At 39.2% G+C, this 19,464-nt stretch overlaps 1 protein-coding gene and 1 long non-coding RNA gene across 3 annotated transcripts in view; one reads left to right on the forward strand and one right to left on the reverse strand.

Moving 5' to 3' along the window:
- The window catches only part of LOC140202706 (uncharacterized), a 171,682-nt gene extending 163,641 nt beyond the window's left edge, over window positions 1-8,041 (forward strand). Inside the window, exons 3-4 of the long non-coding RNA XR_011887170.1 lie at window positions 5,957-6,068; window positions 7,810-8,041. This is a non-coding gene — a long non-coding RNA (uncharacterized lncRNA). The remainder of the gene's footprint in view (window positions 1-5,956; window positions 6,069-7,809) is intronic.
- LOC140202704 (V-type proton ATPase subunit S1-like) overlaps window positions 4,453-19,464 on the reverse strand; it is a 64,018-nt gene continuing 49,006 nt past the window's right edge. Inside the window, exons 7-10 of one of the 2 annotated variants that reach the window (XM_072267890.1) lie at window positions 15,533-15,774; window positions 12,038-12,100; window positions 10,937-11,174; window positions 4,453-5,208 (exon numbers count right to left, since the gene is read on the reverse strand). In XM_072267890.1, coding sequence (XP_072123991.1) covers window positions 4,999-5,208; window positions 10,937-11,174; window positions 12,038-12,100; window positions 15,533-15,774 — 753 coding nt within the window. In that variant the 3' untranslated portion in view covers window positions 4,453-4,998. The remainder of the gene's footprint in view (window positions 5,209-10,936; window positions 11,175-12,037; window positions 12,101-15,532; window positions 15,775-19,464) is intronic. The other variant, XM_072267889.1, reaches the window with a different exon arrangement.

Below are 19,464 nucleotides of genomic sequence, written 5' to 3' on the forward strand. Positions count from 1 at the left end.
TTCCCTTGGACAACATTGGTGTTGTGGAGAGGGGAGACTTGCAGCATGGGCAACTGCTGGTCTTCCATACAACCTTGCCCAGACCTGCGCCCTGGAGAGTGAAAACTTTCCAGGCTCAGATCCATGGTCTCGCAAGACTAACGGATGCCTTTATAAAGGTTGAAACAGAATTCAACTGGTGATTGCTTGTCAGGCAAGTTGCCTCTGACAACCAAGCTATAAAGGTGTTCCTGATATAGGCCCTTCTCTTCTGCCCTTCATTTTCAATTACTGGTGAGGGTTCATGCAATAGATTAGCATAAATTTGGAGACCCCCTCTATAGCTTACTGCAGGCTGTCTCAGGAAAATCCCATGATGCAGAAGCATGTTCAGAATTTTCCAGTCATCTGTTTGATCAGGTTTTAGGTGGCAGGATGCTATTTGTTTAGGATTTGTTCTATTCCTGGAACTCAGGTTCCAGGCAGTAATCAAGAGCTGATAGTCCTGGACTATCATTAGGCCTACCTTGGTCTAGCAAGGGAGTCAGGTAAGAGGTGAAAGGATGGCTTTTAGTAGCCACCATTGACCAAGGGAAGAAAGAGGGCAGAGGCTAGACTGAAAGAGTAAGGGAGGGGGAGGAGCATGAACTGGCAGGTTGATAGGTGAATCCAGGTGAGGGGAGGAAGAAAGATTTTTTTCCCAATTCCAATTAAAGGTCTTGGCCCAAAATATGGGCTGTTCATTTCCCACCATAGATGCTGCCTGTCCTGCTGAGTTCCTCCAACACTTTGTGCATGTTGCTTCAGACTTCCAAATTCTGCAGTTTCATTTGTATTTCTCTTTGCTATATTCTCTCTATAATGCTGCATATGTAAACGTCTCCTGTGTCCACATGTCTTGGAGGAATAGTGTTCAGCTGAAACTTGAAATCAACACACACTTCCTTCTGCAAAGCAAATTAACATAGACTATCCAAATTGGCACTGCCTAGGAAGGAAAAAAAATCATAACTTATTCCAACCAGCCTCTACAAATTAATCAGCAACAAACCTGCAAATAATTGATAGTCCCTTTAGCAGCTCAGTGTAGTTTCCATCCTACTGCTAAACATCTGTTCCTCTTAATGAATTGAACATGTAATATAAGCTCTACCACTGAGATCCCAATTAGCACTGCTAACATCACAATGATAGCATAATATGCTGAACAGCCCTCCAGACACTAAACTACCAATCAACCACTATTTCCTGCGACTGACCCAATTTTTAATCCTACTTGCCACTTTCACTTGGATCCTGTAAGCCTTTGCAATTCTGATCACATTCCCATGTGAGACCTTTGTCAATTACTTGGTAAAAAGAGCTATTGCATCAATTTATCTATGTTCCTTGTTGCTACCACAAAATACTGACTTTAAGTTAGCCACTGCATTTATTCACATTTATTAAAAAGTTGCAGATTGTCCAGCATTTACCTGTGTGCTTCTAAAACGATGAGTTACATTGTCACACAAATACTTTTTTTTCAAATATTAACTTACATTATATATACTGTGCTGTAATTTCTTGATCTGTTCATTTTTCTCTTTTTAACCAATGTTACTGTGTTAACATTTTTTTAGTCTTCTGGCACCACATATAGAGAGATTTGGAAACTGATGATCTGGGCCTCCACTGTTTCCTACTTTACTTCTTTTAACAGTCAAGAATGTATTTTATCTGGGTCAGGTGATTTATCTACTTATAAAGAACTTGTTCCCCTTATTACTTATTTGCAATTCTAATCATAGTCAACCTTACATTTTGCTGCATCAATCTAACCATCAGCCCATAATCCTCCATTCCTTTCCTGTCCATATAGCTATCCAAGTTGACTTTAAATGACAATATCGAACCTGCCTCTACCACTTCTGCTGGAAGCTCGTTCCACACAGCTACCACTCTCTGAGTAAAGAAGTTCCCCCCTCATGTTACCCCTAAACTTTTGCCCCCTAACTCTCAACTCATGTCATCTCCCCCACTCTCAATGGAAAAATCTTATCCACGTCAACTCTATCTATCCCCCTCATAATTTTAAGTACCTCTATTAAGTCCCCCACTCAACCTTCTACGCTCCAAAGAATAAAGACACAACTTGTTCAACCTTTCTCTGTAACGTAGGTGCCGAAATCCAGGTAACATTCTAGTGAATCTTCTCTGTACTCTCTCTATTTTGTTGACATCTTTCCTATAATTTGGTGACCAGAACTGTACACAATACTCCAAATTTGGCCTTACCAATGCCTTGTACAATTTTAGCATTACATCCCAACTCCTATATTCAATGTTCTGATTTATAAAGGCCAGCATACCAAAAGCTTTCTTCACCATTCTATCCACATGAGATTCCACCTTCAGGAAAGTATGCACCGTTATTCCTAGATCCCTCTGTTCTACTGCATTCTTCAATGTCCTACCATTTACCATGTATGTCCTATTTTGATTAGTCCTACCAAAATGTAGCACCTCACATTTATCAGCATTAAACTCCATCTGCCATCTTTCAGCCCACTCTTTTAACTAGCCTAAATCTCTCTGCAAGCTTTGAAAACCTACTTCATTATCCACAACACCACCTACCTTAGTATCATCTGCATACTTACTAATCCAATTTACCACCCCATCATCCAGATCATTAATGTATATGACAAACAACTTTGGACCCAGTACAGGTCCCTGAGGCACACCACAAGTAACTGGCCTCCAATCTGACAGACAGTTATCCACCACTACTCTCTGGTGTCTCCCATCCAGCCACTGTTGAATCTATTTTACTACTTCAATATTAATGCCTAACGATTGAATCTTCCTAACTAACCTCACATCCATATTTTCCATTTCCAGACACATTTTCTACAGACCCTACATTTTCCTTTGAGATTTTCTTGCCTTTTTATATAATCCTCATTGCCAAAACTATTGGACTTTGTATTTGTTTTTGCATTATTGAAAAAGGATGGTCTTGCTAGTACTGGAAATTAGTGAAAAGAACTGACATGATTACACCCAGCCGTGAAAGACTGACACTGATGTAACCTGTATTTGAAGGAGGAGCTATCATGTTGGTGACATTGGCCTGGTTGGTGAGATAGTAGTCAGTTGGACAGGAACACTTTTAAAGGGAACACAAGATGACTCTTTATCCTATATGCCAACATGACTGAAAATGTTCATCTGTGGTTTGTGGATAATAATAGACATCAATGAAAAAAACAATCTAAAGACAAATTTGAACCAGTATGTGAGATAAGCAATCTCTTAAAATTTTTAAAAGTTTGATTACCTGAGTGCTTATGTGAGACATTCTCTTAAACTAAAAGTGTTTTGACAGCTAATAGAACTAGTAAGCCTGGAAGTATAGTTCTGTTATCTGGGGACAGTTCTTGCTATTTTCAGCAAGCACAATCAATAATTCAAAGGTCCAGTAATTTAATCACTGTGCTACACATCCACAGACTCAGCAGAATATACGGTACATCCAATCATGATATCCATTTTTAATAATATATGTACTGTTTGTTGCAGCGCTTTCTGGGGGAACTAGTCTCTGTGATTATGTATTATGTTAGAGAGTTGTTGGCCCTCTCAAAATAAATCTGTAACAGATTAGTTGCACAGACTTAATACAAGGTTGCATTTAGTATTTCAAAGAATGGAGACAGCACTGAAAACTATATTTTTATTTTATGAGTAATTACAGAAACAATTTGGTCTTGTAGTGCTCCAAATATTTTTAATTGTGATTTTAAAATTTGTGCAAAGATTCCTAAGTCATAAAAATAATCCAGTTCTATTTTTGATGCAGCATTTCACCTATACTCTATATGGTACTCCCTGTTTACATTGAAGGAATAATGATAACTGCTTGATTAAATTTTGTCTTCAATTAGGTATTTCGAATTTAAATCAGTATATGAAATTAATCAGTCAGCTCATTATATATGTTTCACTTTCTCAATGGTGCAATATAGAGTGTCAGAAACATTAAGGAAAATATATACTCTTTAAAAAAACTCTTGCAATGCTTCAAAAATAAGAACACTGTGTAAGGATCCAGATGCTTGGATTGACTATTATCTAGTAATTATGAAATATTATCTACAAATTATAGAAGAGCATTTCTGGAAATCCATCTTCCATACTGGAAGTTGGTGAAGTAGTCACCTGTCTTGCAGGAATGCAGCAGATGCAGAAAGCCCTTGAGTTTACTGACCAATAGTGCTAAAGACCTTTGGAAAATGCAATTCTGATTTTCCCTTTGGTGTATTGGATGCAAACACCACAGGAAAATGTGCAAAGATGATTTCAGCAGTGTATCTGTGAATGCTTGTGATTAAATCATACACATTGTACGTGGATGACTGATTTAAGGCTCCACTGGAATTTATTTAATTAGTTAATCTGTATTCAGAGCTTCAATGTTTAGATTCAATTTTTATTTCAAATGAATCTTTCCTTTGACTTCAGCCATTTTACATATCTTCTCTGTGGTTACCTTGACAAAATGGAAAATTTAAGTGAATTTAACTTGTGACAGCAAAATGCTGAGGTCAATCACTTACATAAAATGTGCCATTCATGTTACAATTACCCATGCTCATTTGTGTTTAAGTGCTTTCTCATCTCTTATTCATGGATTAAGCAGAATAATATTTCAGAAAGTCTCCTTTATTAAACATTAAAATTAGCATCAACAGGAAATAATCTGTCCACATTTGTTCTTGCAATCTTCCCCCTCCCCCACTTTCCCTCATCTTCCTGTATCAAAATTACTTAGTCAGTCAAATTCATGATTAAGCAATCTGCACGTTGTCCTTTCCGGCCAACTTTATCTACAAGGTGCTAAAAGCTCCAGTATTGATTAACATTCAAACTATAATCTGTAAATACATCAAAGTTATAGCTAACTGCATCCCCTGTAACCTTTTGTATAAATTCAATTTAGTTAACATAAAGATAGGTAATTAAGTTCAAGTAGACTTAATCAGTCTGGGGAACTGATAGAGCTTGGCCTTTGGGATCGTCAAAGCGATCATTGGTTGTCAAGTGCATGATCATGTGTATGCCATAGGTCAGAATGCACAAAAGAATCAGCGATGTCACCAGGGCCATCCAAATTGCATTAGTAAAGAATGAAGTGCAGTCACTTGCATAAGCAAATATGTTGTTCTTCACATTGAAACCCTGAATCTGTTGAGGCAAGAAAAGAGAAAAAGTACAATTAATCAAGACTAAACCAAGTTTATGAAGAAGTCACTTTTGGTTTGAACAGAGCATTACAACAATGCTTGCCTGTGTCTTTTATAAATGGGTTTGGAATCTTAATTCAAGAGATAAAGCATAAAATTAGTTTCTAGGTGAGACATTCATCTTATATTGCACACTCAGGTCCAATGACATAGTAACAATTGACAGTTAACAGGGACCAATCAATGTCATTAATATGCCATTCACTTTAGACAGAAACAATTTGTGCTACCTTTGCTATTGGTGTCTGTGTCATAATTAAGATGTTTACATACCAATGCCAAATGTGATTACCATTTTGCTTGTGCTGACCAATGTTAATTAAGGAAAGTAACAGTTGTGAGCTGGTCTATCATAGACTTAGTTGAAATGATCCTCTTTCAATTTTGATATTTTGAAGTTAGCTTTGATTCAGTGGGTGCCAGATAATAGTGGGTTCAAATCTTATTCTAGAGACACAAGCACACAATTAAGACCAACATCTCATTATTGGGAGTAAATTTGCTGTGGCTCTATTGTCATGCCAAATGATGTAGAAGACTCTTTTGGTACTATTCCAACACTCATTTGCCAAACAAGATCACAAAGAAACAAAACACCTAGCTTTGCACATCATGCTACTAGTGGGAGCAACTCTGAATAATTGACTGATGTATTTTCCAACATTACAATGCTAATTACTTTTCATTAGGTACCTGTGAAATGCTTTGAGACATCCTGGGTTATTAATCAAGTTAAATTATGAAGAGGTACTTCAACTTTTCTCAATCTGAAGAAGCTAACTGCAGACAGATGCCCGCAAGGTATGCAGTTTACTCGTGTATAAGAGTGATCTTTCTTCCATTCCTGCTCCACAGTGGAAGTGTAATGGCAGTTTCTGTTCATATTATTATGAAAACATCAGTAAAACATCAAGAGGTACATGATTTCATCTTTTGTTGAAGCTGAATGATACCATCATGTAGGACAACTTCTTCACAGTTTCATAAGGAAACAAAGGTACTGAATGCTGAACTCCAATCTGCTTAGTTACTAGTAGAAAAATAACCTGATCTCAACTGCTTTCTTTTTATTTCAGATAAAATCAAAACATGAAAAATGTAAAACGTAGAAGCAGAAGTAGACCATTCACCTCCTTGGTCTGCTCTGCCTATCTTAACCACTGTGTGACCTTCTACCAGCAATCTCTTATCCTTTGATTTACTTGGTATCAAAAAACCTATTATATCTTTTATGAAATAACACACATCAAAGTTTGCTGGTGAACACAAAAGGCCAGGCAGCATCTCTAGGAAGAGGTACCGTCGACATTTCAGGCCGAGACCCTTCGTCAGGACTAACTGAAGGAACAGCCAGTAAGAGATTTGAAAGTGGGAGGGGTAGGGGGAGATCCAAAAATGATAGGAGAAGACAGGAGGGGGAGGGCCCTCCCACTCCTGTCTTCCCCTATCATTTTGGATGGCTCTTTAAAATCTTTAACTTCTCGCTTCAGCGGTCTGAGGTACCCAACTGCTTCAAACAGGCTGCAATTATACAAGGGCCTAAGAAGAACCTGATAATCTGCCTTCTGACTATCGTCTAGTAGCACTTACATCCACTGTGATGAAATGCTTTGAGAGGTTAGTGATAAAAAAAAGATAACAATTCCAGCATGAAAAGTGACTTGGCTGCACTCTAATTTGCCTACCATCACAACAGGTCAAGAGCAGATGCCATTTCATTGGCTTGTCCACTCAATCCTAGAATATCTGTACAGTGATGATGCATGCATCAGGATGCTCTTCATTGTCTACAGGTCAGCATTCAGTCCTATAATCACCTCAGAACTAATCACAAGCTTCAAGTACTAGGCCTCAATACCTACTAGTGCAACTGGATCCTCATTTCCTCACTTGCAGACCCCAGTCATTTCGGATTGGCAACAACACCTCCTCCACAATCTCCCTCAGTACAGGTGCACCACAAGGCTGTGTGTTTAGCCCCCTGCTTAACTTGCATTGTACTTATGACTGAGAAGCTAAGCACAGCTCCAATCATATTTACGTTTGCTGACTGCACTACTGCCCACTGGCCGAATCTAGAGTGGTAATGAATCAGCATATAGGAGGGAGTTGAAAACCTGGCTGAGTGGTGCCACAGCAACCTCTCACTCAGTGTCAACAAGACCAAGGAGATGATTATTAACTTTAGGAGGAGGAAACCGGAGGTTGATAAGCCAGTCCTCATTGAGGGATCAGAGGTGGAGAGGGTCAACAAATTTAAATTCCTCAGTGTCATCATTTAAAAGGATCTGCCCTGGGTCCAACACATTATTGTCATTATGAAGAAAGCACAGCAGCACCTCTACTTTCTTAGAAGTCTGCGAAGATTCAGCATGCCATCTAAAACTCTGACAAACCTCTACAGATGTGTGATGGAGAATGTATTGGCTGGTTGCATCATGGTCTCTTATACCCTTGTATGAAAAAGCCTACAAAAAAGTAGTGGATACAGCCCAGTCCATCACAGTTAAAGCCCTAACTACCATTTTGTACATCCACACAGAGCATTATTACAGGAAAGCAGCATACATCTTCAATGACTCACACCATCCGGGACACGATCCCTTCTCGCTACCATCAGGATGAAGATGCAGGAGCCTCGGGACCTGCACCACCGGGTTCTGGAACAGTTATTACCCCTCAAGAAATACCATAGAGTCTTCACACAGCTTCACTCGCCTCATTGCTGAACTGGACTCACTTTCAAGGACTCTTCATCTCATGTTCTCAAAATGTATTGCTTATTTATTATTATCATTATTATTATTATTATTTCTTTTCCCTTTCTTTTTTGCACATGTTGTCCCCTCTGTTGGGTGTGGTCTTTCATTGATTCTATGATATTTCTTCTATTTACTGTGTTGCTTGCAAGAAAATTAATCTCAGGGTTGTATGTGTTGATATATAAATACTGCACTTTGTTAATCAATTTACTTTTAACTTTGGAAAGTGGAAGACCTCTTATTTTCTGTATTCCCAATAGGCCTTTTTGCATACTCCTTACCGTCCACAATGCCACCTGATGCTGTATCATCAGCATATGTGGATAGTTTACACCGATTCCCTCAATCAGAAGCTTGATGTAGACTGAACAGCAGGAGTCCCAGCACCAATCTTTGCTGGACTCTTATAATCATAAGTTTCTGAGTCTTAGCTGCAAAGGGTCCCAAATTTGTGGAAGACACCATGCGTGGTCCCAGTACCCAAGAAGGGCCAACTGAAAGTCTTGAATGACCACTGTCCAGTGACCCTGACCTTACACATCATGAAGACCCTAGACAGGCTGGTCCTGACTCACCTCAGACCCCTGGTCAGATCAGCACTCAATCCCCTGCAGTTTGACAATGCTGTCATCTACCTGCTGAACAGAGCCTACTCCCAATTGGATAAGCAGGGTAGAACTGTGAGGATCATGTTTTTTGATTTCTCAAGTGCCCTCAGTACCATTCAGCCCTCACTGATGGGGACTTTGTCAAACTGTGCAAGCTGAATCAATATCAGTAGACAAAGCAGCTCAACATCAGTAAGACAAAGTTGATGGTGATGGACTTTAGGAAGCCTCCATTAATCCCTATTACTATTGATGGTGAGGATATGGATGTGGTGAGGACCTACAAGTGTGCACTTGGGTGTTCATCTGGATGACAGACTTGAGTGGAGAACCAACACAGAGGCTGTGTACAATAAGGGCCAGAGTCGCCTCCACTTCCTGAAGAGACTGAGGTCCTTTGGAGTATGCAGGCCTCTCCTTCACCTGTTCTACCAGTCTGTTGTCACCAGTACAATCTTCTATGTGATGGTGTGCTGGGGCAATGACATCAACATGGACTAGAATGGCTGGCTCTGTTATAGGATTCAAACTGGACTCTCTGGAGGCATTGGTAGAATAAATAGCTTTATGGTAAATCCTGGCAATTCTGGACAATCTTTCTCAACCTCTGCATGCCACCTTGGCTGAGCAGAGAAGCACTTTCAATAATAGACTAAGACAAATGCACTGCTCCAAAGAGTGCTATATGAGGTCATTCTTACCCCAGCCATTAGGCTCTATAATTAGTCAACCTATAGCCTGGGAAGTGATGGTCCCCTCCTGTTAGACTATTTGAGGTAACTTATTTTTTATTCTTTTTCACTTCTCTTCTAATATTTGTATATTTGTGCACTTGTAATGCTACTGTGACACTGTAATTTCCTTTGGGATCAATGAAGTATCAATCTATCTATTAATTTTTCAATCACAAAATTATTTTAATGATGCTTATTTCTTTCTGCTCAGATTATCTTTCAAGGGAACTTGTAGTTATAGATCACTCAATACTGGGCATGCGGTATAAAGGATTTATCTTTACCTCCAGTTACAAATGACAGTGTGAATTAAACATGGTTTCCACTGATGGGATTTGTCTACCAGGTGCCATTTTGTTGCTTGTCACGTGCACTGAATTGTGAACATTAACAGAACAAAATAACATTTCTATTTTTGTGAAATTTATCCCAAGTTTAAACATAGCAGATGGGTCAAGAATCATGATTGCCATTATTTCCAGATAGTCCTGTGATTTCTCTGGGTTTATTCCTAGGCATAGCAGAAAACAGTGCTGGAGAATGGAGCAAAATCTTGGGAAACTTCATTGCTTGGATAAGGGGGACACTGCTGGGATGAGATCTCAGCAGTTGTGATGTGATGCATGTGATGCCAACGTGTAGGTGTGCTGATTTTCTAGGGCAACTGAAATTTAGCATTCAAGCCGTCACTGGTAAAACAAAGGAGCAGTTCCTGTCTATATATCAGAAGCTGGTTGCTGTCCTATCAAGAGAGGCCAGTCAACTTAAGTCTGTATTCCTTTGAGTTTCAAAGAATGAGAGGTGACCTTAGTTAAACATATAAGATCACAAGCGGCTTGAAGGGCAATATTTTCACTACTGGGAGAGTCTTAAATAATGGGACATTGCTAAAGATACAAAAAACAGAGAAGCACAGATTTTTTTTCTTACAGAGGGAAGTAAGTTTCTGGAATTCTCATCCTCTGAGGTGGTGGAGGCCACATCAATAGATATTTTTAACAGTGAAATGGATAAATATTTGAATTGAGGGTTATAGGAATTGGCACCAAAGAGGAATTTAATCGGATTGATTGACTTGAGGGGCCTGGTAGCTTACTCCTATTCTCACTTTTTTGTGTCCTTCTTGATATCCTGAAGGCCCATTCATTCAAACAAAATTACCATTGCCTTCACCTGATGGATAGGTTTTGCTTCCTAAATATACTTGTGTACAATGGAACTTAGCTAAAAATATATTTTTTTTCTTCAATGACACTTAACAGGAAATAAAGACTAATTAAACCAAGGAAAAAGAGTCAAAAAGTGGACATTAACAAACTAAAATTCCATCACTATGCTTTAAAATAGCAAGTTGACAAGCAGAAATGTCAAATCTGTAGCCATTGGTATAACAGGGATAAGAATTTAATTGTTATGATTGTAGATCATAAAGATCTTATTTTCTTCTGAAAATGGATGTAGATTTTACAACTATTCCATTTCTAGTATATATCACCAAATCAACAATAATACTTTCTAACAATAATTGAGGTCATGCAAATTTTTGTTTAATTTTACCAATTTACCTGAAACTCAGAAATAGTGATAGTCCAGGCTTGGGCATTCTTGTTAGCTGGAATAAATTCTACACCATTAAGCGCACTAGTTCCTACCAACTGACAGTGGAAGGAGTACTCCTGTGGTGCTGAGATGCTGGACACATTAAACCTTCCAACATCTACTTCATCTTGCACAATTTCAACAAAATCTAAGGTGAACCAGTGCCGGGCAGATCCAGTGTAGAAAGTGTTCCTCATGAGAAGCCTTTGAAGGAAAGCAAAATCAGTAAATCGTGTTTGCAAAAAGTTTTTTGGTAAATTATTATAAGCTCAAAGCAAGTCATATTGATTAACTTCACAACAAAAATAAGTGACGATTAATTCAGACTCAGAATTGATGGATGATAATCTCTTGGAATATTTAATAAACAAAGGTAAACCAAATCTTTAGGGTGAAAGGTGGTGGTCAGAGAGCACAGGTTTAATGTGATTGAATGCAACACAAGGGGGCTATGCAGCTTACTAAGTCTCTTCCAGCTTTAGTGAAGAGCAGTCCAGTTTATTGAACTAAAAGAACATCTATGACATTTTGGCCACACACACAAAATGCTGGAGGAACTCAGCAGACCAGACAGCATCTATGGAAAAGAGTACAGTCAACATTTCGGGTCAAGACCTTTCATCGGAATTGGAGAGAAAAAGATGAGGAGTCAGAGTAAGAAGGTTGGGGTGGGGGGAAGAAGAAACACAAGGTGATAGGGGTGAAACAATGGGCTGGGAAGTTGATTGGTGAAAGAGATATAGGGCTGGAGAAGGCTTTCCAGCTTTTTATTTCACCCCTCTTCCTCTCTTGTTTCACCTATCACCTTTTTCTTCCCCTCCCCCCACCTTCTTACTCTGACTCCTCATTTTTTTTTTCAGGGTTCAATTCCACCGCTGTCTGTAAAGAGTTTGTATGTTCACCTCATGTCCACGTGGGTTTTCTCCAAGTACACCAATTTCCTCCTACATTCCAAAGATGTATGGGTTAGGAGATTAATCAGTCACACAGGTGTAATTGGGTTGTGTGGGCTTGTTCGTCAGGAAGGGACTGGTACCATATGCATCTCTAAATAAACAATGACTTACCTGATTTCTAGTATCTTAATATTAATTTTTAAACTTTGTTGGAGTGAATACTTGAGTGATAACCTAATGAAAAGAATATAAAAGATGTGAATAAAGCATATTTATTAAAACAAGTGTAGAACAGAATTTAACATATTGGGCAGAATAGTAAAATAGTTACATTATTGTTCAAATAATCACTCTATACTGGCCTGAAGTAACACACCCAAATATCACATGATAATTCAAGAATTTGAACACACTTCATTAAATAGAACTAGAATTAAGAGCGGATTTTGTTAAAATAAACATTCTAGTTGACTGATGTTCTTTTGGGAAAAGAAATCCAGCATCTGCCCTTTGACTTAATAAGTGGATAAACTATCCACTTGTTAAAAAAAAAACTGCATCCATTGGACTATCAAAATACCTGAGAACACAAGCAGCAGCAGCTGAATCAACTCTGCCATTCAGTTAGATTATTGCTTATCTGATCCTGACCTTTGGCCTCCTGACTGCTTCCCAAAACCCTGGAGACCACAGATCTGTCTATCTTGGCCTTGAATTAATTCAACACACAATTGAAGAATTTATAAGATTCTAGACCCTAAGAAATAAAATTTCTTCTCAACTCTATTTTAAATGGGTGAATATTTATTCTTTTTAATTATTCTTTTACAGGTACTGGATGCCATTAACAGGCATTACATTGCCTTTGAGGAGGTGGTGTTGAGCTGCCTTCTTGAACTATCACAGTTATTATGAAAGAATTCCGATTATGCTGTTAGAAAAAGAATTTGAGGATTTAGACCATATGACTATAAAGGACCAATGAGATATTTCCAGATGAAGACTTTCAAATGGTAGTTTTCATATATTCCTGCTGTGCTCATTCTCTTCAGCAGTATAATTTCAGATTTTAATGGTAATGTTGGAGTAGCTTGGGTGAGTCTGCAATGAATTTTGAAGCTGGTACACAATACTGCCACACTGCAGCAGTGGTGGAAGCAATTAATGTTTTGGGTCTCCAATCAGATACCAATCAAATAAGCTGCATGGTACAAAGCTTCGAGAGAGTTGTGCTGAACTCATTCAGACAAGCAGGAACCATTTCATCAGACTTGTGTAGACAGTAGAAACACCTTAAGGTGTTTGGAGATGAGTAACTTGCCACAGGATACCTAATCCCTAATTTGCTCTGTTATCCATGGGATTTTCACTACTTTGACCATTTCAGTATCTGGTCATAGTGACCCCCAGGATTTTGATGATGGGAGACTGAGCAAGATAAATTCCTTTCAATCACCTAGATTATTTACAGGAAAACATCATCTCATAATCTTCAATGCTTCTTTAATATTACTTTCAATAAACACTAACAATTATAGGCCCATCCCATTCAGGATTATTGAACTGAAGGGCCTGTGTTAGAGCCTAAACATGCCAATAAAGATTACTTTGGTCATGCAATAGAAAGCACCATATATTAGAAAAGGTATGCCATTTCGGCTTTTAAGATGGCGTGCATAGGTTCTGAATAATAGGGCTCTAAAGTTTAAATTATGAGGACTTTTAATACAAACTAAGGCTTCATTCTGTAGAACTCAGAAAATAAGAAAGCAATTTAATCAAATTTTTCAAAGGAAACATGGATTTAAAAAAAACAAATATACTATCTGGTGGTGTAACTTTTGAAACTAAATCTAAGCTTTTTAAGAGTGTTCAGGTAACAAAGTAAGAAAGTTTAGAAATTTCTGTGTCAACTATTAATTTTAGATCTCTAATTTTTTTTCAACCAAAAGAATATTGCATCAATTTTTTAACAGAAAATTGGGTTATATATCATTTACCATTTCCATGAGGTGTAGAACAGGTTTAAAGAATTAAGTGGCTCATAGTTTCTCCTATCTTCCTACTGGAATAGCAGCATGCATTTAATCACATTTAGCTTGGCAAGAAAGCAAACAATGCAATTTGTTCCTCATTTATCCATTGATTCTGAGATCAGGTTAGGCAGTATCTTTTGTTTTCTCAATTCCTTGTGTCTGCTCTGTAGTTGCTTCTCATTGCAAGGTGGTGTTCATTTCCAAAACCATCATCTCACCCATACAACACATAAAATGTTGCAGGAACTCATCAGGCTGGACAGCATCAATGGAAAAAAGTAAACAGTCGATGTTACAGGCCCAAAACATTATCTGTGTACTCTTTTCCATAGATGCTGCCCGGCCTGCTGAGCTCCTCCAGCATTTTGTGTATGTTGCTTTGGATTTCCAGCACCTGCAGACCTTCCTGTGTTTGTGATCTCACGCATACAGTGTGAAATCAGACTCCCAAACATAACCATTGAGTATTTCACTATTCAATCATTGACCACTAAAATTGCTCCTACCACCCATTGATTAAAAGTCTGTTAAACAATGCCAGTGCCTGATATTTTGTGCATCTGAAGTAACTACCTCTTGAGGCTCCATCACACAACATACCACTTTTGTGCACAATATAATCAATTTTCCAAAAAGACTCTATTATTCATAGCATAAGGTATTCAGTTTAACACAGGCTGCTAAATTTTTTCTGAATCCTCCAAGAAAATGGATGTACGAAATGGATCCCAATACAAGCTCTTCATGAGGGATCCTGCCTGATCATATTCTGATCTCTAAATTCAGAGTTTGGTACTATTTACCGGTTGATTCATTTGAGTTCTTTCTCCTTCCTGCAGGTCTCATCAGAGCTACCAACTCCATACAACTTTGTACCACAATACCGACCTCAACCATCACCTTTAAATGTTGACCTTGAAGCCCCCAACAATCTCAACCTAAACCAGCACTCCCCAACACCTGAAGTTCAGAATCAACCATCACACATTGAATCTCCTCACCCCACAACTGTCCATCTGATTGTTATCCATTCTGCTAATCACTCTCCAGCCTGTAAAGCTCACCTGCGGTCTACAAGCTACGTGCTGACTTCCACTCAATCCTTATGAACTGTTCCCTTGTGTATGATGTATACAATGTAGAGAGCATATATTAGCCCAGCACATAATGCCAGCTTAATATGTCCATTACAGCACAGAAAGTTTAGGGCTCCAGTACATATCTTTCACATTAAGGTAGAAGGTGAACCTGTTGCTCATCTCCCCCACAGGTTCCAGAAATGCACCATCCATGTCTAGATAAATAATCACTATACCTCATCTAATAGTTATCATCACCATTTGATAACATAGCCCCTATGATTAATTTAGAGAAACTAAGCTTTGGCCTTCTCTTAAGATCACAACAGAAACATCTCACTTACAGAACGACCATTAAACATTGAGAATTTTCTATAGGAGAAAAATATGAATCAACGAACCTACAATTTTACAATGACCCTGGTTAGAGAGTTTAGAGTTGAAAAGGTATGGCATCTAAACCATATATAACCTATATCACTTCTTTTAAAGAAAACTATTTAGCCTAAGAGAGCTGATTTAGCTTTAGTATTGCAGTTTCTTCCACTTACGTGGCATTGGTGGTTGAACATATAGAATTACTGGTGTTCACTGAATGGGAAATAAAGGTTTCATTGGTGAGATCAATTAACGTTCCATTGATCTTTAGCTGCAGACTGGTAGCATAAAAGAGAATGCAGGTGTCTGTGCCATTTGTCACATTCAGTGGTGGGTATGAAACAGAACTATCTGTATCCATGGCTTTCAATCGCCGTCCAGTGTGAATCATTCTCTCAGTATGGCTGCTAATAACCTGAAAGATTGAAAGGAGGATGTTAGACAAAGCAGCTAAAGACAAGCACAATTTGTTAATGCAACCGATGACTCATTCATTGATATTCCAAAATTGTGCAAGTAATCCTGAAATAAAGTAAACCCTACATGGTCCATGTGCTTGATTCAGAAACAATAATAAAACATCATTTTATTGTAATTACCTTAATGTAGCCAATTTAAGACAGTCTTACAGCAATACAAGGCATTTTATTTTGATCCCAGTTATGCTGTTAAGCATTCAGTGTAAATGCTTCACTACCAGGAGGAACAAATGAGGTTAATATCTGTTGTGCATTAGTGTCTGCTTTGGGGATGGAGGTGGCAGTATTTTTCCTGTGGCAAAGTTAAATCAGTTGATGGCCTTGCAACTGCAGCTAAGACAGTACATGACAGTTACACAGAAATTTAAGGGAGGTAACTCAGTCTTGCAGTTGCTGGCATCAAGAAGACATCTACATCATCTGTGCCAGCCCCTAACAATGGCATGCCCATGGATTTAAGTGGCAATATTTTTAACATATCTTGATTTTCAAGAGGCCTTAATAAGCTTATTCAATAAGGGTGAGCCATATTCTGGGTAACAAGTTCACCATAAGATCAAGAACAGGGATTGGAAATGGTTCCTCAGTCCGAGTAATTCCAACAGATATATGCAGTGACCAATATTCTTCATTGCTTTGCTTACATGAATATTTGGTTTCTGGTGTTGAAAAGTAAGATTTACAAACTTGCAAATGATACCAGAGCAGCAGGATATAGTTAAAACAGAAGGAAGACCACAACCAAAGAAATATCCTTAGCTGATGATCTGAGACTTCATTCCTGCAATGAAGAACATTTACAGAGCACAGTGCCTATAAAAAATATTGACCCCCTGCCCCCAGAAGTTTTCATGTTTTATTGTTTTATAACATTGAGTCACAATGGATTTAATTTGGCTTTTTTAATACTGATCAATAGAAAAAACTCGTTCATGTCAAAGTGAAAATAGATCTCTACAAATTGATCTAAATTAATTACAAATATAAAAGACAAAATAATTGATTGCATAAGTATTCACCTCCCGATAATATGACATACCAAATCATCACTGGTGCAGCCAATTGGTTTTAGAAGTCACATAATTAGTCAAATGGAGATCTGTTTTTGGAGACCTGTGTGCAGTCAAGGTGTTTCTCTTGATTGTAGTGAAAATACACCTGTATCTGAAAGGTCCAACTGCTAGTGAGTCAATATCCTGGCAAAAAACTACACCATGAAGACAAAAGAACACTCCAAGCAACTCTGCGAAAAGTTTACTGAAAAGCACTAGTCAAGAGAAGGATACAAGAAAATTTCCAAGTCACGGAGTATCCCTTGCAGTACAGTTAAGTCAATCATGAAGAAATGGAAAGAATATGGAACAGCTGTAAATCTGACTAGAACAGGCCGTCCTCAAAAACTGAGTGACCGTGAAGGAAGGGGACTAATGACGGAGGCCACCAAGAGACTTATGACAACTCTGGAGGAGTTACAAGCTTCAGTGGCTAAGATGGACAACTCAGCAGACAACTGTTACCCAGGTGCTTCACAAGTCACAGCTTTATGGGAGAGCGGCAAATAGAAAGTCACTACATCATCTACATCATCTGTCGGTGGGTGAGGAAGGCGAATGCAATGTTGGCATTCATTTCTAGAGGAATAGAGTATCGGAGCAGGGATGTGATGTTGATGCTCTATAAGACACTGATAAGACCTCACTTGGAGTACTGTGGGCAGTTTTGGTCTCCTTATTTAAGAAAGGATGTGCTGACGTTGGAGAGGGTTCAGAGAAGATTCACTAGAATGATTCCAGGAGTGAGAGGGTTAACATATGAGGAACGTTTGTCCACTCTTGGACTGTTTTCCTTGGAGTTTAGAAGAATGAGGGAGGACCTCATAGAAACATTCCGAATGGTGAAAGGCATGGACAGAGTGGATGTGGTAAAATTGTTTCCCATGGTAGGGGAGTCTAGTACGAGAGGGCATGACTTAAGGATTGAAAGGCGCCCATTCAGAACAGAGATGCGAAGGAATTTTTTTAGCCAGAGGGTGGTGAATCTATGGAACTTGTTGCCACGGGCAGCAGTGGAGGCCAAGTCACTGGGTGTATTTAAGGCAGAGATTGATAGGTATCTGAGTAGCCAGGGCATCAAAGGTTATGGTGAGAAGGCAGTGGAGTGAGACTAACTGGGAGAATGGATCAGCTCATGATAAAATGGCGGAGAAGACTTGATGGGCCGAATGGCTGACTTCTGCTCCTTTGTCTTATGGTCTTATGGAAATCCTGGAGGAAAACCTGATTAAGTCTGAAAGAGAACTGCATCTTCAGAGAAGATTTGTTTTTCCCTTACTACAGGTCTTTTGCCTTCACATTATCCAGGGACCAAAAAGCCCTTCCACATGAAACCCTTATATTTCTTCTAGTCTAGCGTATTGTGCACAGCGTTCACTGGAGAAACAGAATGCAAATTAAGTGATTGCTTTGTTGAGCACCTATATTTAGCCTGCATGGGTGACTCTGAGCTTTCTGCTACCTGCCATGTTTAACTCTCCATCCAACTCTGGCCTATTATTGGCCTCTAGCCTTCTACACTTTTAATGGAGCCCACATATACTTGAGGAATATCACCACACCATCTGCCTGGGAGTGCTGCTATTTCCATACTCTACAACTTTAAGTAACTTCTTTTCCCTATTTGTATCATATCCGGCCAGTACTGCAGCAGGTCTTCCATTTGTAATGAGTCCTGGTGAAGGTCTCCGTCCAAAACGTTGACTGTACACTTTTCTATAAATGTCTCCTGCCCTGCTGAGATCCTCCAGCATTTTGTGTGTGTTGCTTGTGTGACGAGAATACACATAGATAAGATGTTAGCTGTCCTGTGTGATCAGCAGTTGGTCTGCCACCTGTCTTCAAGAGAGAGATAAGGATCACAATGAAACAGCATCTGGAGATGTGTAATGAAGGGACGGGGGAGAGAGAGAGAGCTGTCTGGAGCGGGTCCCCCTTTGAACCCTGAACTGTTTGAAGTGATGGACAGGCAATACCCCAGCAGGGGGATAAAAAGGGACAGGTTCGCTAAGGCAGGACACACACGACACCCGAGGTAACGAGACCCTGGAAGTGGTGCGCCTCTCACGAGTCGGTGGGAAGTACCGGACAACGCACAGGGTGGAAAGGTACGATCAGCGGGAACCCGGTGTGTGTCCGCCCTTGCTTGGGTGCCGAGTTCACTGCAGAGGATCGACCGCATCTGGAGGAGGGGTCACAGTCGGTGACCTCAGGTGACATCACTAAGGACCTGCCCAAAAGCTGCTTGTGAGCAATTATCGCCCGTCTGTGAGTGGAAGCCATTTCTGAATGATCAGTCGGTCCCATTCTCTCTCTCTCTCTCTCTCCCCCCACGTTGTCCATCGCCATGGCAACAATTACTGCGAACTGAACTACTCAATTGGACTGAACTTTGTGTCACTTTGAAAGTGGTCATTTACCCCTAGATAACGATAGAACTTGATTGATGCTGTTATCATAATTCTGTGCACATGTGTGTTTATCATTGCTGAACTGTTGCATTTATTATCCTTTCGGTTACTGTGTTGCTTGTTTCTTTAATAAAACTTTCTTAGTTCTAGTAATCCAGACTCC

Source organism: Mobula birostris, chromosome 9, assembly GCF_030028105.1.
Source record: "Mobula birostris isolate sMobBir1 chromosome 9, sMobBir1.hap1, whole genome shotgun sequence".
NCBI lineage: Eukaryota > Metazoa > Chordata > Chondrichthyes > Myliobatiformes > Myliobatidae > Mobula > Mobula birostris.